The 25,049-nt window shown below is 53.0% G+C and overlaps 2 protein-coding genes across 4 annotated transcripts; both read right to left on the minus strand.

The window, feature by feature from the left end:
• Positions 1-4,522: 4,522 nt before the first annotated feature.
• NAGPA (N-acetylglucosamine-1-phosphodiester alpha-N-acetylglucosaminidase) lies at positions 4,523-13,872 on the minus strand. 3 transcript variants are annotated; one of them, XM_079945605.1, is made up of 11 exons: positions 13,153-13,872; positions 12,606-13,061; positions 11,467-11,606; positions 10,378-10,486; positions 9,166-9,294; positions 8,478-8,683; positions 8,326-8,373; positions 7,154-7,282; positions 6,862-6,993; positions 6,713-6,776; positions 4,523-5,305 (listed from the first exon to the last, which is right to left on the minus strand). In XM_079945605.1, exons 1-11 carry the CDS (start codon positions 13,236-13,238, stop codon positions 5,095-5,097), a joined length of 1,710 nt encoding a protein of 569 aa, XP_079801731.1. In that variant the 5' UTR covers positions 13,239-13,872; the 3' UTR covers positions 4,523-5,094. The 3 variants fall into 3 exon arrangements, with proteins under 3 accessions (XP_079801731.1, XP_079801730.1, XP_079801732.1); XM_079945604.1 differs by having other exon boundaries at positions 12,606-13,064; XM_079945606.1 differs by lacking the exon at positions 8,326-8,373 and having other exon boundaries at positions 12,606-13,064.
• Positions 13,873-14,301: 429 nt separating this feature from the next.
• LOC307198490 (UPF0764 protein C16orf89 homolog) lies at positions 14,302-22,574 on the minus strand (the record flags this gene model as incomplete). The annotated part of the gene is given in 9 exon segments (XM_079945460.1): positions 14,302-14,403; positions 14,405-14,526; positions 15,514-15,600; positions 17,068-17,172; positions 17,845-17,980; positions 19,342-19,459; positions 20,754-20,880; positions 20,883-20,903; positions 22,487-22,574. Coding segments are annotated over 9 exon segments (906 nt in total).
• Between the last annotated feature and the right edge of the window lie 2,475 nt (positions 22,575-25,049).

Consider the following 25,049-nt stretch of genomic DNA (forward strand, 5'->3'; position numbering starts at 1 on the left):
ACCATGGCAACTGCCCAACACACAGAACTCTTGGGGTTCCAAGTCAGGCCCCCAGGACTTCTAGTACACATTCTGTGCCCGGGAGTCTTCCATCCCTCCCATGGGGTGGGGAGGGAACACTTGCACAGCCATAAGTAGCCCATGTTAACCCCGACCAGCAGTACCGATGACTTAGGCTCCTGTATATTCGTGTCACAGGTGTTCCCCCAACACCACAGGTAGGTACTGGAATCTCAGACACTATCTTGCCTCCTGCTCCATGTCCCATCTAAGCTCTGCAAATTCCCAACTCCAAAATGTCATGAGTTTCAGATTCTTGGGGTTCCAAGAGACCCCAAAATCCAACACAAACTCTCTCAAGCAAAATGGGGATTTACTGGTCCATGTAATTGGGAAGTCCAAGAATGCTTCAGGTATAGCTGGATCCAGGGGATCAAATATCCCCCTTTCTTGGTTGGGTTCTTCTCCATATTGGCATCACTCTCCTCCATGTGGCTCACACCCTGGATGCTGGACAATCCTGGCAGAGTTTCTCACCCCCACTTCCAGCAGAAGTTCCAGGGTGGGCTCTGATTGGCCGATTGGGACAGATGCCTATCTCTGAACCATCCACTGAGACCACCTGGGACTTGGAGGGAGGTGACAGTGCCAGCCAAACCACAAGGATGGAGACTGGGGGAGAGGTATTACCTAAAGGCAACATGAGGGAGGCTCTCGGCTGTGGCTCTCAATGCCCTGCCCACCTTCCCTGGGCAGAGGACATCTGGATATATGAACCTGCAACTCTCTCTGATGGCTACCTCTTGTGCCTGGAGCATCACCCCGTCCCTGAGAAGGGCAGACTGGCAGTGCCAGGGAGTTAACCCCCAGGAGAGTTCTCAACCTGATGAATGAACGTAGGCTGATAAACACCCTCAGCTCCCTGTGAGCAAGTGGCCAACTCCGAGGTGTTCTCTCCACCCCCCCGAGGTCCCAGGGGTTGAGCCTGGCCGCCCACAGTGGGAGCTGCTCACTCAGGCACCGTGTACGGGCTGCCTTCCCTTCCCAGACTCACTTTTCTGTCCCCCAGCAGGGCTTCCTGGGGTCGCCTCCCAAATAAACTACTTGCCCTCACATCCTAGTGTCAGGTTCTGCTGCCAGGGGACCCAGCCTAAGAAGGGAAGTTACTGAAAGAAGAGAGACTGGATGCTGGGCAGAGATAGATACCAGTGGGTCTTCCCCGGTGGTCCAGTGGTTAGGACTCAGCACTTTCACTGCTGTGGCCTGGGTTCAATCCCTGGTCGGGGAACTAAGATCCTGCAAGCTGCACAGCCTGGCCCCCAAAAAACAAAAAAAATTAAAATAAGTAAAATAAAAAAAGATAGATACCTGCTTGTGACAAATTTTTTAAAAATCCATGGGCCACAGGGAGGGCGAATGTGGGCAGGACTCCCATGGCTCAGAGTGTCCTAGGGACCCTCAGGCACGCCACGATGGACCCTCCCCAGGTACTGCTGTGCTCCCTCTGGCCTGGAGTCCACTAGGCCTGTGCCCAGCACTGTAACTCTCCAGCCAGCTGCCAGCACAGTTGAGAACAAAGATGCCCTCAGTGGACGTCAGACCCTTCAAGACCAGGGTTTCCACAGCTTGTTGCCTCAGGATCCCCGGGGGTGCTCCCTGTAGATTCCTTGACCCCCCCCAACTCCCGCCCCTGAGATTCTGATTCAGTGGGTCATTCTGGGGGAATACATTCAGACCCGCAGCCAGGCTTGGGAGCTGTCTTAAGAATATGCCAAATTGGGCTTCCCTGGTGGCGCAGTGGTTGAGAGTCCGCCTGCCGATGCAGGGGACACGGGTTCGTGCCCCGGTCCGGGAAGATCCCATATGCCACGGAGCGGCTGGGCCCGTGAGCCATGGCCGCTGAGCCTGCGCGTCCGGAGCCTGTGCTCTGCAACGGGAGAGGCCACAACAGTGAGAGGCCCGCGTACCGCAAAAAAAACAAAAAACAAAACAAAACAAACAAAAATATGCCAAATCGATTCTAAGGTGCCTGGGAACTTGTCCGAGCTCTTGAAACTATTTCCTACCCTTGAACGCTGGCGGCAAAACATCAAAGCAGCCCAGGGGTTCATTAAAAGAAAGCAAAATATGGGACTTCTGTGGCAGCCCAGTGGTTAGGAGTCTGCGCTGCCACTGCAGTGGGCATAAGTTCAACCCCTGGTCAGGGAACTAAGATCCTGCATGCCACACGGCGTGGCCAAAAAATAAGTAAATAAAAGCAAAATACAAAACTAAACTTCCAGGTGGAGATGAAACACAAGGTCCCTGGAGGAACACGTGAACTTGGTTGTTTATATTTCTGGAAGGAGGAATAAAAACCTGCTCCTGGATCTTTGGACAAGTGGTGGTCAAGTTCCTGGACATGCTGTGAAAACCACTCCCCTCTTTCCTCCAACCTGGTCACAAACTCAGGATGGGGGCTGAGTGAGAAGGGAGAACTCTTGGTGGCTTGGTGGTGGGTATTGTGGGCTGTGGGCTGATGGGTCCACTAGGTGCTTGATGAGATGTGCCCCAGGACACCGACAGACCCTGGCCTGTGGCACCTACTGTAGGACCCAAACATCCTGTTCCCTGTAGGGAATGTCGCAGGCTGGCACGGCAGCTCTCCACACCCTGTCTCCAGGAGAGACAAAGACATACAGACCCACAGATGCATCCCTGCAGGAACTTGGAGGCTGGGAGCTGGCCTGTGATATTTCACTTCTCTGAACCGAATACTTCCTTTCTAAAGTGAAATTAGACCCGTGTTACAGTAGCTCAGCTGCAGTGATGGGTTCAGTCAGCCTCCTGCATTCATGTTCCTTTGCAGCTCTTCATCAAGGGGTGAAGCTTCAAGAGGCTTCGCATCTCTCCCTGGATCCCCATCTCCACATTCATCCCAAGCCTGAGCCAGCCCCCTGGAGGATGACACCACGCGGACCAGAGCTATGTCCTCAGCTGTGGCCACCCCAGACCAGGCCCCAGCTGGCCCATTAGCTGATGGCAGGCACATAAGTGAGCCCAGCTGGACTCACTGATCCTAGCCCAGATCAACAGAATCACCCAGCTGACCTTAGAAGCACAAGAAACAATTACTTTTCATGAGAAGCAATGACTGGTTGTTTAAAGCCACCAGTTTTGGGCTTGTTTTCTGCACAGCACTAGGTAACCGCTACAGTTACAGTCCAAGATCTAGGTGTTGGCAGATTCCATTCTTGGTGAGGGTCTGCTTCCTGGCTTGTAGACGGCCATCCTCTCACCGTGTTCTCACAGCCTTGTCCTTTTGTGTGCACGTGGAGATGGTGCTCTCCTGTCCCCTCCACTTCTTATAAGGGCACCACCTTCATGACCTCATCTAAGCCTAATTTAATTAAACCAAAGGCCCCACCTCCAAATACCATCACATTGGGAGTTAGGGCTTCAACATACAAACCTTGGGGGGACGCAAACATTCAGTCCATCACATGCCTGGATCTATTTGAGGACCTGCTGGAAACAGCAGCACCTCCCCCACCTCCCCTCCCCCAAAAGCTGCTAAGCACACAGTGTGATATTATATTCACGGGGCAGGGTGTCGCCAGGCACTTCCTAAAGACCCTTCGAGGCCACAAGTTACAAACTCTAATACTCGCCGGGATGCAGGTCACAGGTGAGGGAAGCCAGCTGCTGGGGCTGTTATGAGCTGGAGAGGACAGATCCAGACGGCACCAGCCAATCTCAGCTCGGACAAGTCACTGCCTCCTTGCTGCAGCAGGAGAGCATCAGCTGGGGCTTCGAGTTCTTTCTTTTAAAGAGAAACCAGAGGACTTCCCTCGTGGTGCAGGGGTTAAGAATCCGCCTGCCAATGCAGGCGACATGGGTTTGAGCCCTGGTCTGGGCAGATCCCACATGCCGCAGAGCAAATAAGCCCATGCACCGTAACTACTGAGCCTGCGCTCTAGAGCCCGCGAGCCACAACTACTGAAGCCCATGTGCCTAGAGCCCGTGCTCCGCAACAAGAGAAGCCACTGCAGTGAGAAGCCCGTGCACCACAACAAAGCGTAGCCCCCGCTCGCCACAACAAGAGAAAGCCTGTGCGCAGCAACGAAGACCCAATGCTGCCAAAAATAAATAAATTTATATATATATAAAAAAAGACAGAAACCAGAAAACTGGAGTTAACCTCTTGACTTTTAAGCGTTGGCAACTAATTTAAATTCTACTAAAACGTGGTGCGGACTAAACTTTCCTCTTTCAAAGTGTGGTCCAGACACCTGCAGCTATCACCTGGGAGCTCAGTGAGACCTGCAGACTCCGAGGCTCCAGCCCAGGCCAGAATCTGCATTTTTAGCAAGCTCTTCCAGGTAATTCGAGTACACTTTAAAGTGAGAACCCCTGGATGAAACAAAATAGATAAGGGAGCTGGACATGCCCCTGACTCAGGTTAAGCAGCCCCACCTGTCAAAATCTAGGGGTCCCTCAATTCCACGATTCCGCATTCAGATGCCGCTCCAGGGGTCCTTTTATTATATCAATTTATTCAAGTGGTAGAAAAACCCTTCTGGCGGCAGGACAAAATAGAGAGCCTGTAAACATGATTTCACCCCTCTTCCCTTTAAGGAGCTTCCCATGACGGGAAATAGAACTCTAGTTGGCAAGTTCGGTGATGAGGTCTGTAAAAAAGGGTCCCTCGATGTGGCCATAGTCTCTTCACCCCATCCGAGGGGGCTGGCTGGACCCTGCCACTTGGCCACAGTTCGGTCATCATGAGTTCCACTGGCAGCGCCCCTGCCCCAGGAGGCCGGAGGCTCTTTGGCAGCAGCGGGGCAGGCCCATCGGGGACAGGCCTCGTGAGCGGCAGGCACAGGCAGGCGGGGAAGGAGGCAGCGTCTCTCCAGGGCGCGCTGTATCGCTAGGGTTGCACGTGCCACGGCAGGCGGCCAGGTGAGGGGCTGAGGCACAGGTGCTGTCAGAAGCCTGGCTTGGCACGTGGGTCGAGGCCACCCAGATGGTCAGTGGCCTTGGAATTTCCCCTGCAGAAGCCAGAGCTCATGGCAACGAGCCTCCAGAACAGGTCATGACGGGCAGCTGGAGGCTTCAGTCCTTGAAGGGGTTACAGGTGTCACCCGGTTGCTCCTTCTCAGCAGCCAGGAGCTCCCCGTTCATCTCCTGCAGTGGGTGGTAGACGTAGGCCCCATCCAGGTGCCGGCTCCTCGCTGCCCTTGACCCGAGGAACAAGGACACGTTTGCCACCGTGCTGATCAGCAGAAGGAAAACCAGGGCCAAGGTGATGGCCAGCCAGGTGGTCCTGGGGGCAGGAGAGAAACCCCGAACGGGGACACTGTTGGGCACTTTGGGCTGGGGGTGTGCTGGAGGGGCTCCCTCCCTCCCCTCACTTGGCTCCTCCTCCCAGAACAGGGGCACAGGGTCGGGGGCCTCCAGGGACCGCACACTGTCGAGGAACAAATGGGCCTGGTGGGGTGGAGGGCTCACTCCACGCATGTTCGGGAGCAGCGGGGACAGTTGTTATGTGGGACTAAGGCTGGTGCGGCCACATCTCCTGATATTTCAAGAGCAGCCGTGGAAAAAAAAAAGATTTTTACATGAACGTTACTGAGTTTCAGATGTTGCTAATAAGTGTAAATTTCAATGGGTACAGGCCACATGTAATACAGCTGGGGACCTAATCTGCCCCAGGAAGCAGCAGTTTGCATTCTGTGCTTCCGGGGATGTTGACAACAGAGGCTGGGTTCTCTCCAGGGTCCTCAAAGCACACAGAGCAGGGAGGACCCACACCCCATCCTCCCAGGCAGGGAGCTGGCAGGGATGGGTGGGGTCCTTCAATGATCTTTTTTCCTTCACGTGAGTCTTTGTCTGAAGCCCTCAATGCAAAAGCAGACTGCTCCGGCGGCAGGGCCTGCAGCTGTGCCCCTCAGCACCCCATGGCACCCCTTCCCTCACTGCAGGTCTCACACCTGAGGAGGCTGAGCTTGGGGTGCAGGGCTCCCGGGAACCACTGTCCCTGCTCCGCTGCAATTCCCAGCACACTTCCAGGATTTTCCTCCAGGCCCCACCCGACTCAGGGTCAGGACCTCCAGGAGGGATCTGGGATCTGCGTTTGTGATGAGCTCCCAGGTGCTGCCTCCAGGACAAGGCCAAGGGGCTTTTCGTTCACACCTACACCTGCTTCCCACTTTGAGGGGACGGGGCTGGGCCGGGCATCCAGGGGGGGCTATGGGACATGAGAACCATGAGAAGAGAGGTTCTCCAAGTGGGGCTCCCAGACCGACAGCATTGGTTCTTGAACCCAGCTCTCTCTTTCAACACACTCCCCTGGAGGTCAAGTTGAAGACCTCCTGCACTAGAAAATAAAGACCCAACACAAGGGGTGAACACCCCCAGGTGTCAGATAAATGACGTGAACTGCTCAGGGCTTCATGCTTCTTGCACCGGAAGCTGAGAAAAAAAGCCCACACCCTGGCCCCTAGATTCCACTGGGGTGGTGGCCAGGGTCCTTCTCAGCATCTCCCTGGACAGCACAGGTGGCTGCGAGCATCACCTAGGACTCTCCCTGTGCTTATGTCAGAGAATTGTCATCTGGTGCCCAGCTGCCACTTCCTAGCCCTGCCCAGACCCTGAGCGGAGGCCACGCCTCAAAGGCAGAGGGAGGGGGGATTCCTCCCACCCCTGCCCCAGCTCCCAGCAAAGTACCTACCTGGTGAAAAGGGAGAGTTCTCCTGCCCGCAGGGTGTCCTCGGGTAGCGGGAGACACTGCTTCACTGCAAGATGCCAGGGAGAGGCTGAAGGTTGGGAGAGGAGGGGTCTGCCCTCTGCTGTCCCCCGGGAGCCTGGGAGGGGCCGTACCTCGGGAGAGGATGCTATTCAAGGTGCGTGACCAGGTGAGGCTGCAGTTGCCGGTCTGGGGGTCGCAGGGACACTGGTGCTCACACTTGCAAGGGCTCTGGCAGTCTGGCCCGTACCAGCCGAGGGGACACTCTGCAGGGAGGAGCCAGGAGGACAGAGGTGGAGGCATCAGTGGCAGGGCCTCTCTCTGCACTGCCGGGATGGGCCCAGTGGTGTGCTGAGCTGAGCGGATGCAGAAGCATCCCCTGGGCGGGGCTCCCTCGTGGCTGAGTCAGGGGCCCTTCCAGCTTACCCTGCATACAGATGTCTCCAGTGAAGCCAGGGGGACAGGCGCAGGTCCCCCGAACTGGGTCACAGGTGGCTCCATTATGACACTGACACTTCTTGGCACAGTCCTCCCCAAAGGAGCCGCTGGTGCACGCTGGGATGAGGGAAGCAGGGCCTTTGCAAAATCTGGTCCTGCCCCGCGACCCCACCCCAGGCTGGGGCCAACAGGATTGCAAACGCAACTCTCTCGCCCCAAGTGGCCCTGTAGGTTCACATGTTCTCCCAACAGATAGTTCTGGAGAAGTTGGTACGCGGCAGGCCCCGAGGCTGTGATCTCATTGAGGGCAGGCAGCCAGCAAGCCAGAAAGCAGGTGTCAAAGGACAAGGGAGGACACAGGCTGGAGGGACGGGACCGATTGTGGCAGCAGCAAGGCACTGAGGAGGTGGGGTGGGAGGCCTCTGAGGACCTGACATTGAGGCTTGGAGAGCAGGGCGTGGCTGGAGCCCCCAGGGCCTGGCAGGTCATGCTGAGGAGTTCAAGTTTTTCACTCAGAGCCAAAGAAAGCCACTAAGGATTTAAGCTATGGAGGGTTATGAGTGCGTTGAGCTGTGTCCTCCCAAAGATATGTTCTAATCCCCAGAACCTGTGAATGTGAACTTATTTGGAAATAGGGTCTTTGCAGATGCAATTAAGTTAAGGATCTTGAAATGAAAACATCCTGCACTTAAGGTGGACCCAAGTCCAGTGGCCTGGGGTCCTTGTAAGAGGACAGAGCGGGAGACTGGAGACAGACAGGGGAGAAGGCTGTGCCTGTGAAGTCAGAGGCAGAGATGGGGTGATGCAGCCACCAGCCCAGGAATGCATGGGACCCCCAGAAGCTGGAAGAGGCAGGAAGGACCCTCCCCCAGACCTTTCAGAGCCAGTGCAGCCCTACTGACCCCTTGATTATGGAGTTCTAGCCTCCAGAACTGTGAGAGAATAAAGTAATGTTTTAAGCCTGAGTTGGTGGAATCTGTTGCAGCAGCCCCAGGACACTAATACAGTGATTTACACGTGAGGCAAAAGCATGAGACAAGAGGCAAGCGACTTGCAGACCAGGAGGCAGGGATAAAGGCAGCTGAGGCTCGCAGCTGCCAGGCTCACCCTCTCCCGTGTGCCCAGGGGGCTGGGGAGGAGGCTGGCCTGGTGGCTTTTACCTTCACTGCAGTTGGACCCTGTCCATCCAGCTTCGCAGCGGCAGCCGGCTGCCAAGACAAGACCGAGAAGGTCAGGTGAGGGCCCAGGCAGGGCTGGGGCAGTGAGAGCGGGGAGCCCGGGATGGAGCTGCCTCCCAAAGAGTCCCACTCACTCTCCGTGCAGAGCCCATGCTGGCTGCAGTTGGCGGGGCCACAGTCCAGCTCGCTGCAGGCGGCGCCCCGCCAGAAGCGTCCCGTACACTGGCAGCGCCCCTCCACGCAAGTCCCGTGGCCGTTGCAGTCAGACGGCTGGCAGCGGGGCTCGTGCACACACACCACAGTGGACACGTGGCGAGGACAGCGCCACATGTTGTCCTGGCTGCAGAAGAAACAGTAGTGTGAAGAGAGGCTGAAGTGCTGGCCACCCCAGCAAACCCTCAAACCCCCCCACTGCAGCCCCTGAGGGCTGCCTTTCCCTGCCTCTCTTCATTGTCCCTTCTCCAGCCTTTTACAGGTTCTTCCCACCCGCAACAATCCCTTCCACCCCAGGGCCTTTGCACATGCTCTTCTATGCCCAGAAGGCTCTCCCATGCCCACCCAGCCCCTCATCCTCCAGATCTCAGCTCATGCTTCACTATCCTCAGGTCTTTCCTGACCAATCACCCCCTTCCATCGGCCTGGGCGGTGCTGGTACGCTACATATACTTCCTGTAAGCAGCGAGAAGCAGGGGTCTTGGCTCCTCCTGCTCTCTGCTGAATCCCCAGAGCCGGGCACAGAGTAGGTACTCAATATTTGTTGAATGAGACAGTCGGGGACAAGCTTGGCCTTGGACCTCAACAAGGGGGCTCTGGTATGCTTACCAGTGATCGGATGGGTAACTGGCCAAGGTCCCGTTGAGCACGAAGGTGGCAGAGCCCCCTCCGTCCAGGTTGATGGCATTTACCACATTCTGTTTCAGCAGGAACTCCGCCATCTCCCACAGGTTAATGCTGTGGCACAAGACCAGTGCTGCTGACCTTGCCACAGCCGTTTCTGGGTTAATGCATCTTACTTTCCACAGTGGACAGTATCACACACCCACTATGGCAGGCAAATTTCTAAGTGCCCCCCAAAAGGTGTCCTTCCCAATCCCGGGAAGCTATGACTATAACAAGAGATCGCTCTCCTGATCATGTTATGATACATGGCACAGCTGTCTGCAAATGGGCACACTGTCCTGGATTATCTGGGTGGCCCCGATGGAATCACAGGAGCCCTTAAAAGCAGAGAGCTTTCTATGGCTGACGCAGAAGAGGAAGTGAGAGAGATTGGAAATACAAGGGGATTAGATGGATTTGACACACCTTTGCAGCTTGAAGATCTACAAGAGGAGGGTATATACATAAGGGGGAACGTGGGCAGCCTCATGAGTGGAGAGGCCCCCAGCCAGCAATGACACAAAGACCTCAGTCCTACAACTCCAAGGAACTGTATTCTGCCAACAACCTGTAAGAAGCTGGGAAGAGGATTCTTCCCCAGAAGCTCCAGATAAGCACCCCGCCTGGCCAACAGCTGGGTTTTGTCTGTGGGACATCCTGAACAGAGAACTCAGTTGGGCCCCCCCACCCACTGACTCCTGACCTACAGAGCTTTGATCTAACAAATCAGTGCTGCCTGTGCTAATTTGTTACACAGCAACAGCAGACTGGCACACTCACTTTACAGAGGAGGAAACAGCAGCTCAGAGAGGTCAAATGACTTGTCTATGGCCACAGAGCCAGCAGATGGCCAAGCTAGGATTGGAACCGAGGTCTACTCCCAGCTAACTTTATGATAATTTCCTTTCACCCCAATCAGCGCTCAGGAGAGATGAGGCCCTAAGTTGGCGAGACTGAGAGCAAGTGTGTGGAAGATGATGAGTTCTTGGAAGTGGGACAGATCTAGGGACCCTCTGCCTGTGGGAAGACAGGGAACAGATGGCTGTGAACATCCCCAGGGAATAGCTGGAGGTCAGAAGGGCAGCTGTTGGTGGGCTGGAGTTCCTCAGAGCAGGACTCAGCCCAGGCCTAGAGGCCCTGGCTCATGGCACTCACCCCCGCTGCTCCGTCTGCCCGTCCACGTGGAAGAGCACCAGCTGCCCCTCCCGGTCGTGGCCCACGGCTGTCCTGGCTGACATCACGTTCACAAATTTGCTGAAGGAACCTGAAGGAGAGGCAGCCTGGCTGATCACCTGGCCCTTCGGGAGGCCTACTAAGCTCTGCCTGCCACTTCCTGCCAGTCACTCTCCACAGAGACATCACTCTCCACCTCCAGGTCTATGCATGCAACATCTCTCTTCCCGTGCCCCGCCCCAGTTAGTCTCCACAGAGTAGCCAAAGGGCTGTTCTTCAGTGTAAATCAAGATCAAACTCCAGGTGAAAATGCTCCAACGGCCTCCACTGTCCTTAGAACAAAATCCAAATGCCTTACCAAGGCCTGGCATGACCTCCTTAGCCTGCTTCTTCTACCTCATCTCCTGGGGGCCCACGCCTCTGAACACCCTGCAGCCACTTTCTACTTCTGGCTGGACTGCACTTCTCCCCAGCTCTTCCCATGGCTTGCGCCTTCTGATCTAAGTCACCTCCTCCATGAGGCCTTCCCTGACTGCACAGTCTAAAACAGCCCATTTCCACATCAGGGCCATGGGGAACCTTCCCTGTCCCAGTATTCCATATCCCAGTGGTTCTCAAAATTGAATGTCAATCAGAATCACAGAGGGGGCTCCTTAGAACACACACTCTTGGGCCTCAGCCCCAGGGATTCTGATTCTGTAGCACTGAGGCACAGGGGTAGGGGCTGAAGTTCTGCATTTATAACAGGCTCCTCGGTGATGCTGATGCTGCCGGTCCACAAACATTTTAGGAACACTTCTCTATTCTCTTGTCCATAGCTCCTTTTCCCCAACTTTTTCTTTCTTAGCACTTACCACTTCTTTCCAGTATACTTAATATCTATTTCATTTCTTATATAGTCCACAATGCAGGGATCTTATCTGCTTTAATCCCCACTGATCCCCAATACCTAGAATAGTACTTGTTGAAAGACTTCCCCCACCACCCCACTGGTCCTGGTTTTCAAGAGGCTTGTTGCCAACACCCCCACTCATCACCCACATCTCATCATACTCATTGCCCTTCCCCCACCTGTCTCCTGTGTCTCATCGCACTCAGCAGCCTGACTCTCGTTTATGTAGATGCTTCCGTTGCGAATCAGCCACACGACCCCACTCAGCAGCTGCACAAACGGATTCTCAGTGTCCAGCACCTCCTCTTCAGACAGGTACCTGGACACAGGGAAGCCATGAGATTCAGTCAACAGCAGTGGCAGCTGCAGGTAGTGCCCTCCCCCCCACACACACTACCCCCGCCCGCCCCACCACCTGGCTACTTGATTCCTCCTCATGCCCAGGAACCTGCCTGGTCCTGGAAGCAATCTTTGCAAACAGTCTAGGCATCCCAATCTACACTTCATTTAACAGAAACAACCATCCCCAACAGATCACAAGTCCACCTATGGCCCTTAATCTCTCAGGCCGTCACCCCAGCCAAACTACCATCTGATGCCTGCAACAGCCTCTTAATTGGCCTCCTTGCTCCTACTACGGCCCAACCAGCCTACTATCCAGCAGGGTCAGAGCAAGCTTTAAAATGAGCAAAGTCAAAATAAATAAATAAATGACCAAAGTCGGTCCTATCCTCCTCTGATATTTTGCTCCTTCCTTCAGTCCCTCACACACACCAAGCCCCTCTGCACCTCTGAGTCTTAGTGCTTGCTGTTCCTTCTGACTGCAATGCTCTTCCTCCAGTTCTGACTCTGGCTGACTTGTGATTAATTTTCATGTCTCAACTCAAAGGTCACCTCCTCAGACAAGTCTTTCCTTATCACCTTCCCGAAACTCAACACTCTATTTACAATCTGTTCAACGTTTCACTGCACATATACAATTTGAATTAACTTAATTATCTCCCTGGGTTTTGTTTATTTTTCCTAGTAATGGGGTTGGGGGGGGTAGTGTCCTTTTTTGAAGGCAAAGGCTGTGCTTGTTCACAGCTATATCCTCAGTACGCAGCACATTTACCGACCCAAAGCAAGCGCTACACGATACTGGAAAATGAATAAACTCTACAAGGAAGGCATTACTTTCCCCATCCTGAAGATGAGAAAACGGAGGCTCAGTTTGGTTAGGGGACTTGAACACGGCGGCACGGCTACACCTCAACTCTCAGGCCCTCTGCTCTAGAATCTAGGGCCTAGACAGTCACGGGATTCCCTGCCTCCTCACCCGGTGACCAGGGTCCCGTCGCGGCGGATCCCGAACTGCGCGTTCTGCAGCCCCCCGGCGCTGCTCACCCGCCGCCCGTCGCTCACAACGTTCCCCAGGCACTCGCCCGTATCCATGCGGAAGAAGCCGCCATTCTGGGCGACGCTGCAGCCGGCCGCCCGCGCCGTCTCCTCCACGGTGGCGCGGCGCCTTGAAGCGCAGCCGCCGGGCCCGGCGGGCTCCAGCACCGAGAAGGTGCGCAGGGGCTCGGCGGCCCGCGTCAGGTGGCCGGCCACCGCGCGGTCTGCGAAGTGCGAGACGAAGATGCGTACGTTGGGGCCGCGGACACCGGGGTTTGAGGGGGACGGCGGCCACCTCTCGTGCTCGCGGCTGCCGGCGCGCACCCTTGTGCAGTCCCGGGCAGAGCGCGCCCGCGTGCGGGAGTAAGGCAGCAGCAAGTCATCGTCGCGGGAGGCCCTGCTGGGATGGGGCAGACCTGAGCTCGGAGTGCTGTGCCCGGGTCTGGGGGACCCCCCCAACGAGGCTTGACCCAGGCAACTGTACTCACCCCGAGCCGAGGTCGCCGGACGCCTCACCGAGGAAGCCGCGCAGTGAAATGAAGAAGAGAAGGCAGCGACCCATGGAGGCCGCCATGTTGGACTCGGACCTCCGGTCACGTGGGCCCACCCCACATGACTCAGGACTTCTGGTGGCAGCTTTTAGCTCTGAATTGCTTATACTTTTCTGGATATCCCAAAATCTCTTCCTGTAATTTACTGTGTTATTTTAGAAGGGGCGGGCGCTGGGGCGGCGGGAAGTTTTCACGTTGATGTAATTTGAAGTCTATATGGAAAGTTAAAAAAAGGTAGTATAAAGAATTCTCTTACACTTTTTACTTATCTTTACCAATTGTTAACGTTTGCGCTTTATTCATAGACTTTTTTTTTTTTTTTTTTTTTGGTACGTGGGCCTCTCACTGTTGTGGCCTCTCGTTGTGGAGCACAGGCTTCGGACGCGCAGGCTTAGCGGCCATGGCTCACGGGCCCAGCCGCTCCGCGGCATGGGGGATCTTCCCGGACTGGGGCACGAACCCGTGTCTCCTGCATCGGCAGGCGGACGCTCAACCACTGCGCCACCAGGGAATCCCCCTAGCTTTTTTTTTTTTTAATGCCCATGTGCACGTAGCCTGAAATCAGCACCACAGACACACCTGGACCTATAATAAGTTTCCAGGTCTTTTCCCAGACATGAGATTAGTGTCGGGGCTCCACCTGACACATTTAGTTATGCTCACACTGAAGCAGAACAGGAGGGAAGAGAAGCAAGCTGGGAATGAGAGAAACGTTGATGAGCCAGACCCCCACCCCCACCGCACCCCCCGGCCCCGCCAACTGCCTCGGGACAAGCTCCCACGGAATGCGACATCCTCACTGTGCAGGAGCAGGTAACATTTACCTGGCACCTACTACATTACAGGTACTGTTCTCAGTACTCTACAGACATAACTGTCACAGCTGTGGAGGTAATATAGGGATAGGTGCTATAATTATCCCAAGTGAAGTTGTCTGAAAGGCTGAGGAACAAGACTCAACTCCCCACTCAACTGCACTCTAAATTTATTCATCTGCTCCGAGCCTGGGTCCATCCCAGCCCCACATCCCCAGCCCTGCTCCCTGAGGGGATGACACTGGATTGCTTTGCTTGGGCTGCCTCCTTCTCAGGGTGTGACCCAGGCCCCAGGACTAAGGAAGGAAGGACGAAAGGCGTGCGTTTCACCTTCCTGGCAGGTGGCAGGCATGGAACCATCCTTGTCAGTGGCTGCTGGGTGGTGTCGGTGTGGGCGGCCGCAGCTCTCCGTCTGCTGGCGTGAGTTCCGCCAGGACGTAGATGAAGCCGCCCAGGGCCGCGACAGCCATGGCCGTGTTGTGGGAAGAGCAGCCATCTGGGGAGGCACAGGCCCTGCTGTGAGTGCTGGGGGGTGGCCACTGTTCCATTGGGAGCACTTTTCAGATGTTCCCTCGGCCAGCCTGGGGACGTGCGGCCACCAGAACTGTGTTCATCACTTGTCCCCTGGCTCAAAGATCCCCTCTCTGCCCTTCTTTGCTCCAAACCCCAGTGCACCAACCCCTCCAAACTACATTTCCCAGACTGCCCTGCCCACCACAGGCAGGCACAGGTGGGATGAGGGGAGAAGCCAGGGTATTTCTCCCCTTGCCCCTCTCTGTCTCCTCTGCGTCCAGCCTCTGCAGGCTCCGCTCACCCCATCTCCTCTCACCGTCCCTCCAGCTCTGCCTCCAGGGAGGACGGGGGCTTCCTGCAGTGGTTAATGTCTGTGTTTTCTCACCTTTTCTGTTTTCAGCTCTTGCAGCACCTCTGAGTTCCCTATATTCAATTCCCCCTGCTGAAGTTCCTGATGCAGGTTCTGTTTTCCTGACTAGACTTTGACCGAGAGCGGTTATCTCTGTGACTTTCAGTGTGTAATACACTGAAACTTCTCTCTTTTTTTTTTTTTTTTTTTGCGGTACGCGGGCCTCTCACTGTTGTGGCCCTCCCGTTGCGGAGCACAGGCTCCGGACGCGCAGGCTCAGCAGCCATGGCGCACGGGCCCAGCCGCTCCGCGGCATGTGGGATCTTCCCAGACCGGGGCACAAACCCGTGACCCCTGCATCGGCAGGTGGAGTCTCAACCACTGCGCCACCAGGGAAGCCCCGAAACTTCTCTTTTATGTTCCCTTCACTGGAGACAGCATCTCTGGACTCCCCACTTTCAAAGAGGAGGGCATCAGAGACTCCTACCCTTCCCTCTAGCTCCCAAACACAAAGGCCCCCCACCCTGGCTCCTGGGTGATGCTGGGAGCCTGTTTTCCTTGAATGCAAGCCGTATGTATCCTTTCTAGGTTTTGGTTTCATGTCTTGGGTATTTTCATTACCTGTAAATTGTTTTTCTTGCCTCTTCACTCTTCTCAAAAGATGCTGTTGGTACTGAATGGCTTTGGGTAATTCTTCATTTTCAGCAGCTGAGAGAAGAATGAAAGGTGAACTTCTCAAGATGGATTTTTAAATATTACTGGCTAAGCCCCCTACTCTTCACAACACCTCAAGCAACTCAAGTCTTCTCTTGAATCTGGAGGCACTTCTGGAAGTTTCCTCGTGCCCCTGGGTAGAGATACTTCCACACCACCTCAATATGCATCTACTGATGTTTCCCAAATTGTGGTCCCCCAATCACCCATATCAGAATGGCCAGAGGAGCTCATTGAAAATGGGGGTCCGCAGCCCCTCCACCTGCTGAATCTATAGGTCTGGAGGCCTGAGAATCTTCATTTTATAAACGCCTCTGTCTTAAAACAGACTATCTTATTTCAAAAGCTTTGGTCTTTGAGCATCCTAAGCTTCTCATTTGGGAAGCCAGCATTTACTGGGAGCCTTGTCTGTACCTGGCAAAAGCTAGGTGGTTTCATATGTATTATGTCTACTCCTCATAGCTCAGGAAGGTGGAGATTATTTTGCTCATTTATTTATAGACAGGAAAATTGCGGCTCAGAGAGGTGAAGTGATATACTCCAAAGAGGACCAGCTGTCTGGTGTCACATGGCTGGAAAGGGGCTGCATCCTCTGCCTTTCCACCTTCTGCTTCTTCTTCTTCTTTTTCCCTATTTCTTCTTTTTATTCTTTATTTTTTTAAAATTTTGGCCATGACTCGCGGCATGTGGGAATCTTAGTTTCCCGACCAGGGATCAAACCCTGAACCCACGCCCCCTGCAGTGGAAGCATGCAGTCTTAACCACTGGACCGGTGGGGAAGTCCCAGCTTCTTCTTTTTAAAAAAATTTTGTTGAAGTACAGTTTACAATGTTGTGTTTAATTTCTGCTGTACAGCAAAGTGACTCAGTTATACATATACATATTCTTTTTCATATTCTTTTCCGTTATGGTTTATCATAGGATATTGAATATAGTTCCCTCCACCCCTGCTTCTGTGTCACCACCTCTCAGACATCTCCCCTGACTACTCTGCCTAAAGAAGCTTCTCCAATGTTCTCTTCTTTCTCAGCCTGATGTATCCTTCACAATCATTATCAGAACTCGCATTTCACTTACTGGTTTGTGTAGGTGGTTTCTGTCTCTTTTCCTCATTTCTCTTTTCCCTGCCTAGTTTCTCCAGAGCCTAGAACTGTGTCCGGCATATAGTAGGTGCTCAGGGAATACTTGATGAAGAAATGAATTTGTTAACACAGGTGCAGGGGTCCGATATCTTCCAACAAGACCGCCCCTCATCCTGCAAAGTTTTGGCTTCCAAAACTCTGAGCCTATTTCCACATGTGTGTGTGTGTGTGTGTGTATGTGTGTGTGTGCATGGACATGCATGTTGCACACCTCTCTCTGCACCCCCCCAACACCAGTACATCCTTTCCCCAACTGGCATAGAAGCCCAGCGCCCCCACCCCCACCCCTGCTCCCAGCCAGGGAGGAAGTACAGCTCACCTGGCTTCCCAAAGCATCCTTTCTGTGGCTTCTGCCAGCTGAGAATGGCCTCCAGCCACCGGAGTTTATAGAATTTGGAGAAGCCACTGATTCCACAGAACATGACTGGAAGCAAAGACAGGGGACCCTCTTCAGGCCTATCCCCCAGGCCCACCTCTTCCCCCTCCCCAAGGCCACCATGGTGCCACCTGCTAGAGAGAGGCGGCACCAGCAGGTGAGCACTCAGCACAGTGGCTGCAAGGAGGCAGCCCTGAGGGTCTGCCTTAGTAAGCAGGGGCCCCCAAACCTGGGTCCTGCCTTGTTCAGTCTGTCCAGAGCTCCGTCACTGGGTCAGATTTTGGGAGCAGGAAGCAGTCAAAACAGTGGCAGATAAAATACAGGATGCCCACTTAAATTTATTTCCAATAAATGATGAATAAAAAATTGTTAAGTAGGACTTCCCTGGTGGTCCAGTGGTTAAGACTAAGTGCTTCCACTCTTCCACTGCAGGGGACGCAGTTTTGATCCCTGATTGGGGAACTAAGATCCAGCATGCCACACGGTGTGGCAAAAAAATTTAAAAAAAGAAAAAAATTGTTAAGTATAGCCCATGCAATGTTTGGGGTACACTTATACTAAAAATGTATTCGTTGTTTACCTGAAGTTCAAATTTGCCTGGGCCTCTTATATTTTCATTTGCTAAACCTGGCAGCCCTAGTGTACGTGTGTGTTTGTGTGTGTGGCCGGAATCAGGGACACCCTGCTGCTTTGTTCCTAGAGCAGAATGCGGGGGCCCATTGTTTTCCATGAAGAGGTCCCGGGTGGGGTAGGCGTATCCGATGGCCTCAGCTCTCCGGTTCAGGTCCATCATGTTGGCACAGAAGAGGTTCATGTAGCGCTGGCTCTGGCGGAACAGCCCCTTCGTGCATTCCGTCTGGGGGAACAAACACCAAGAGACAAGGAAGTTGGTGGTCTGAGCGATTCATGCACGCTGTTACAGGAAAAGACCTGCTGTTCTGAAAAGGTTTTTTAAGTGGTTGCCTTTGGGGCAAGTCCTTTCCCTTTTCCCAAAATTTCTTCCCTATCCACACTCCCAGCCTGGTGGGGCTTAGTCACTGGGGGACAGAGAGAGCTGAGTTCGAGCCCCGGCTCTGCAGCTTAGGAGCTGTGCGACTTCCACCCCCTAAATTAACCTTTGTGAGCCTCAAGAGTTTTCATGGGGAAAGGGCGATGCCGAGGGGAGCTGCACCCGAGGGGCGCTTGTGTGTGTGTGTGTGTGGGGGGGCCGGTACCATAACCTGGAAGTGCCTGACATGACGCCCGACACTAGGGGGCGCTCTAAAGCGCTCTGTCACCGCATTCTGATTTCAGCCTAACCCCGCAAGCAGGCAGCTACAGTGCAGCTCAAAGCCTGGGCCGCGGAGCGGTTGCACGGAGACAAGGACAGGGGATGAGAACAGGCTTTGGAAACCTCTATAGCAATATGTCAGAGCAACTTTCTATCTGCTGAATCTAGTAATCACAATAACTTTCCTTGTAACTTGGCTTTTATTGTATTTACAAAAACACTGGGCTGTGACAGCTTACAAATAATAATAAAAAATCTATTAAACAAAATCAGCAAGTCCTTTCTTGGCTAAGAATTTATGGACATTGAGTAACATTTTTGAATAGAGATAGCAAGCCCTACTTTGTATATAAATAAATATATGTTTAAAATGAGTATTTAGCGGGAGTTCCCTGATGGTCTAGTGGTTAGGATTCGGTGCTTTCACTGCCATGGCCCGGGTTCATTCCCTGGTCGGAGAACTGAGATCCCACAAGCCCCACGGTGAGGCCAAAATAAAATAAAATAAAATGTGTATCTAGCAAATCTTGTGCTTGGAAGTGTTTGGGCACAGGAGAAGTGATGGTGGGGCTGTTTTGGTCTTGGTTTGGTTTTCTGGAAGCAGCTAGCTACTGACTTTGTTCTAAGACCTTTTTCCATCTGTTGTTTACTGAGTTCTTTCTGCTGCTTCACTCTCTCTTCTTCTAATACCCTGTGATCCAGTTCAGCATGCAAAGTGCAACAGAATCTCATCCCCACCCCCACCCCCCGCCCCACCACACCACTGTGGTTGGATTTCATGGCTGAACAATGACAGGCTACTCACTTCCGCCTCCTGAGGTCTGAAGCAGGGGTTTAAAACCTGCTTATTTTCCAGGTATGAACATACGAAACCACACTGTAACGAGCCCCTTTCAGTCATTCTTCCTCTTCCTTGGGCTGTGGTTGAGCCCACGCCAGGCACTCACCATTCTGGCCGAGAGGAAGAAGAGCAGCTGGTGAGACAGACAGTAGCCAGAGCAGCCGGGCCTGGTCATGAGGGTCTTGCAGAAATCGGAGAGCCTGCAGGGCTGGCTGCTGTTTGTCCTGTGGGAGAAGTGGTTCCAAGCTGTTAAAAGTGTCCTGAATGAAGCCCGAGGGCACGGAGCCTTTCCTGGTCCTGATGCCCCCTCTAGTTATTAGACCCCCCAGTAGGGTCCAGGCACACAGCCATGCCAGATAAACACAGGTGTCCTGTGTCTGGATTGGCTAAATTGTTCCCCCCGGCCCAGGGGAGGCGATGCTGGAGCTATCCTGAGTTAGGGGAGCCACCAGGGGCTGCGACTTCCCATTTCTCCGTGGGACCCCCAAGTACCATGTTTCCCAGAATTGCCCTAAACAGCAGATCCCTGGACCCAGAACAGCAGATCCCCGGGCCTGGCATGCCCACCCCCCTGTGCCAAGCCTGCCCCATGGAAGGGACAGGGCAGGTCCCTCACTGGAGCATAGCCCGTCTGCAAGCCCAACTGTGTCCTGGCCCAAACACCTCTCTGAAGGATGCTGAGAAGGTGGGAGCTCGGGCACCTGCTGCCCCTTCTGCTCATGGGTTTCATGGGTCCCTGCACCTAGGGCTGCCCCTTGGGGGTTTGCTCCAAGCCCACTGCACAGCAGGTGAGCTAAACTAGGCTGGGTCCTTCTTTCTGGGGCCTACAGCCCTGTCCTGCCTTCTGGGACTGGTTCTCCTTGCCAGATGCAGTTCACATTTGTTCTACAGAACCATAAAACAAATGTGAACTGCATCTGGCTAAGAGAACCGGTCCACAATGGGAGGTCAGCCCCCTGCGGTGGGGTCAGGGAAGGTTCTGGAGGGAGGAGGCTGGAGCTGGCCCTGAAGTGTGAGCAGAGTTACTTAGGCACATGGCCTGGGGCGGGGCAGGGTGGGAGGAGGCCCCACAGAGGCGACTGCCAGGCACAGGCAAAGGCTTAAAGTGGGAGGGAGCCAGTGCCTTTGAGAGTCTGAAAAGAGGCCCCAGGGCTTGGACCGGAGTGGCCCGGGGACCTGGAAGGGCAGAGGAGTTGGGGCTTTTCCTGAGAACAAGGAAGCTTCGCACTGGGGTGGGGTGTTCAGATGTGCTTTTTGGAAGGATCCCTCTGGTGTGGGGAGCCAGCAAGTTGGGGAGTGCAGGGCGTGGAGGTAGGTGTTTGGAGAGGGCTGGAAGCCTCGGGTGGAGAGAGGGGGGCTGACTCACAGTGATGGGTGGGAGAAGGAACAGCTCTCAGGGGAGCTTGCGCCTGGTTTTGCCCAAACCCCTGGGAATTTGGAGAGTGAGTGGGATGGGAGGACTGGCGGAGGGCAAGCACTTTGGGATTTTCAGGAAGCGGGGCCCATCCAGGGGGCCACCCGGTTCCCAGCAGCTGCACCAGGCACAGGTCACTGTGCTCCTCTGAGAAGGAGTCCTGCTGCTCAAACGTGGAGTAGACCATGGAGGCCTTGGTGCGGGTCCAGATGTGCGGGAGCTTCCAAAAGCAGGCTCAACGGCTGGCTGGAACTCTGGCAGAGAGGAGAGGGTTGCAGGGAGACCCAGGAGCAGTGGGCCATGCTGAGCTTAACCGCCCCGCAGGTTCCTGTGGTTTTGAGCCCACGAACTGGCTGTCCCTCCCCTGGCAGCCCTGAGCACACTCGGGTGCCTTCAGGGCTCCAAGCCTTGCCTGAGGGTTGGACACTGCATTTGAAACACAAAGGAAGCTCTTTCTCTAAAAAATTTTTTAAAAATCACTAGGAACAGTGTTGGGATGGGCTCTGACTAAATCTATCACATCCCATGGAAGCTTGAGACATATAAGTAGGGTTAGTTGACACCTTTTGTTCCATTAGAATGTGGAGCTCTTATGGAACAGACTTCACGATGACACGGGCTAGGATGGTCTTAAGGACCAGGCCTGGGAGAGGGTGGGGGACGCCGACTGCAGAGGGACAGGCCGAAGCTTGGGAGGGCTGGGGTCTGGTCATGATGTCTGGCCAGTTATCTCCCCACTCACCCCCACGGACCTGGGAGCTGGGAGCCTGGGAGGCAGGGCTGGACCATACAAGGAGCTGGTTTATTTATATATTTATTTATGGCTGTGTTGGGTCTTCGTTTCTGTGCGAGGGCTTTCTCTAGTTGTGGCAAGCGGGGGCCACTCTTCATCGCAGTGCGCGGGCCTCTCACTATCGCGGCCTCTCTTGTTGCGGAGCACAGGCTCCAGACACGCAGGCTCAGTAGTTGTGGCTCACGGGCCTAGATGCTCCGCGGCATGTGGGATCCTCCCAGACCAGGGCTCGAACCCGTGTCCCCTGCATTAGCAGGCAGATTCTCAACCACTGTGCCACCAGGGAAGCCCCTGTTTTTTTTCTTTTAATTTTATTTATTTTTTTTGGTTGCATCGGGTCTTAGTTGCAGCATGTGGGATCTTTTGATGCGGGATGCGGACTCTTCATTGTGGCACTTGGGCTTCTCTCTAGTTGTGGCGTGAGGGTTTTCTCTCTCTAGTTGAGGCGCGCGAGCTCAGTAGTTGTGGCACGCAGGCTTAGTTGCCCCGCGGCATGTGGGATCTTAGTCCTTGAACAGGGATCGAACCTGCATCCCCTGCATTGCAAGGCAGATTCTTTACCACTGGACCACCAGGGAAGTCCCTTTTTAAAAAATAAGTTTGGAATAAGATCGTTTGAGGGCACACCTGCCCCCTGAACTGAACAGAGGATTTCTTAGAGTGGAGCCTGTCCAGTAGGGACAGAATATGAGCTGCAAAGGGCGAGCTTCGTGGGTGCTTCAAAATCGTCTAGTGGCCACATTAAAAAAAAACAAAGAGAAGCAGGTGAAATGAATTTTAACAATCTATTTTATTTGAACAAATAGATACCAATATCCAAAATATTATCTTTTCAACTTGCTGTCAACATGAAAAATCAATAAAAATTAATTATTTGCATTCTTTTTTTAATATCATTTTTCTACAACAAAGTTTGAAATCTGGGGAGTATTACACTCGTGGCACATTTCAGCTCAGGCTGGGTACATTTCAAGAGCCCCACAGCCACGTGTGCTTCTCGTATTGGAACAGTGAGGACTTAGCGCCCTCATGCAGCTCACTCACTGTGAAAGTACATCTGTTTCCCTGCTTTGTCACTGTTGGAGTACTGGGTGCTGTCCCGAACTTCACTGGGACTACTACGTGTATGCATGCCATATGCCCTTTCTAAAAAATTCTGAATTCAGAAACATATCTGGTCCCCAGGGTTTCAGTTAAGAGATTATAGATCTGTAAGAATAATAAAAATACCACCACCAAAATGGGCATCTGATGTTCCTTGTGGGCAGGCTCCAGGTCAGGGTTTCTCAATCTATTTTTCATTCTTGCCCTTCTCCAGCCTTTTAAGACATTTCCCCGTGAACATTTAAAAATAATAGCTTTTTTCAGATATAATTTGTTACCGAGTCCAAGCTCGCTCTGCTCGCTGCACGACAGGCCAATGAGTGGGGAGACGAAGTGTTGAGGGAAGGAATACGACTTTATTCGGAAAGCTGGCAGACCGAGAAGATGGCAGACTAGTGTCTCTGGTAAACCATCTTATGGAGTTTGGATGCCAGTTTCTTTTATAGTACAGAGAAGGGGAGGAGATGAGGAAGTAAAGTAAAAAGGCCATAATTGCGAAAATCCCCTGGTGAGGGGATGTGTTAATTTCTTCTTTCTTGAAGCCATCCACAGGTGGGGGGGGGTGTTCAGATTATCTCCCTGTGAGCTGAACAGAGGCACTTTAGTTTAACTTTCAGGCAAAGGGGCAGGGTTCCCTGAGGCAGGCCATTATGTATGATTATAATAACAAAAGCAACGAAAAGCAAAGGTTAAAGTCAAAGAAACAGATTGAACATGGAGTCCAATTTAGCTCTTCCCTGTTACAAATTCACATGCCCTTTTAAAGTATACACTTTGGCAGTGTCTCTTAAAAGTATATTCACAAAGTTGTGCAAACACCACCACTGTCTAATTCTGAAATATTTTCATCCCCCAAAAAAGAAACCCCACATCCATCAGCAATCACTCCCCATCCCCCCAACCTCAGCCCCTGGCAACCACTACTCTGTTTTCTGGTTCCATGGATTTGCCTACTCTTGACATTTCACACAAATACTCATTCAATATATGACCTTTTGTGTCTGACTTCTTTCACTGAGCATAACGTTTTCAAAGTTCATGTATCTTGTAGCATGAATCAGTGCTTCATTCCTTTTTTATGCCTGAAAAATATTCCATTGTATGGATAGATCACGTTATCCATTCATCAGTTGATGGGCACTTGAGTTGTTTCCATCTTTCTGCTACTGTAAATGATGGTGATATAAACATTCATTAACGGGTTTTTGTTTGAAAACCTGTCTTCAGTTCTCTAGGGTATACGCCTAGGAGTGCAATTGCTGGGTAACTGTACGCTTACGTTTAACTTACTGAAGAACTGCCAGACTACCTTCCACAGCAGCTGCACCATTTTCCACAGCCACCAGTGATGTGGGAGGGTTCCTCCTGCACAAGTTTTTGTTCAGAACTCCTGTGAAATTTTTGTTTGGCTACACTGTGCAGCATGTGGGATCTTAGTTCCCCAACCAGGGACTGAACCCATGACTCCTGCATTGGGAGCACAGAGTCTTAACCACTGGACCACCAGGGAAGTCCGTGTTGAAAAATTTTTTTTAAGATTTATTTATTTAATTTATTTTTGGCTGCATCAGGTCTTAGTTGCTGCATGCGGGCTCTTCGTGGTGGTGCTTAGGCTTCTCTCTAGTTGTGGTGTGCAGGTTTTCTCTTCTCCAGTTGTGGTGTGCAGGCTCCAGGGCATGTGGGCTCTGTAGTTTGCGGCATGCAGGCTCTAGTTGAGGCGCGTGAGCTCAGTCGTTGTGGCACGAGGGCCTAGTGGATCTTAGTTCCCTGACCAGGGATTGAACCCGCATCCCCTGCACTGTAAGGTGGATTCTTTACCACTGGACCACCAGGGAAATCCCCAGGTGAAATTTTATTTTATTTTATTTTATTTTTTTTTTTTAGAGATTAAAATCAATTAGTTTATTTATTTTTGGCTGTGTTGGGTCTTCGTTGCTGCACTCCGGCTTTCTTTAATTGCGGTGAGTGGGGGCTACTCTTCATTGCTGTGCATGGGCTTCTCATTGCAGTGGCTTCTCTTGTTGCGGAGCACGGGCTCTAGGCACGCAGGCTTCAATAGTTGTGGCATGCGGGCTCAATAGTTGTGGCTCACGGGCTCTAGAGCGCAGGCTCAGTAGTTGTGGCACACAGGCTTAGTTGCTCCGTGGCATGTGGGATCTTCCCAGACCAGGGCTCGAACACGTGTCCCCTGCATTGGCAGGCGGATTCTTAACCACTGTGCCACCAGGGAAGTCCCCCCAGGTGAAATTTTAATACTGCAGATATATTGCATATTTATTTGTGTGCCGTATCTATATCTGCACTTTATACATAAAAAGAGTATGTTTTTCTTTACTCCTCAAGAACCGTTTTTTTCTGGCTTGGGTGTGTCACTGAGAACGACTGTTCCAGGTGAAGCCTGTCACCATCATCACTTGTTAACCCCTACAACAACCCCTCAAGTGGGTACTATTCTTATCCCCTTTTGTACCTTAAAATCTGAGGTTCTGGGGGGAAAGTGACT

This window comes from Stenella coeruleoalba, assembly GCF_951394435.1.
Source record: "Stenella coeruleoalba genome assembly, chromosome: 15".
Taxonomy (NCBI): Eukaryota; Metazoa; Chordata; class Mammalia; order Artiodactyla; family Delphinidae; genus Stenella; species Stenella coeruleoalba.

Excerpts from the sequence above, each read along its gene's own strand:
- NAGPA (XM_079945604.1), bottom strand. The coding sequence starts at position 13,238 with ATGGCGGCCTCCATGGGTCGCTGCCTTCTCTTCTTCATTTCACTGCGC. Across the intron at positions 7,283-8,325 it reads AGGGTCCAACTGCAGTGAAG|CGTGCACCAGCGGCTCCTTT; the intron begins GTAAAAGCCACC and ends CCCTCATCCCAG. Across the intron at positions 5,306-6,712 it reads GAACTCTCCCTTTTCACCAG|GACCACCTGGCTGGCCATCA; the intron begins GTAGGTACTTTG and ends TCCTGCCCCCAG.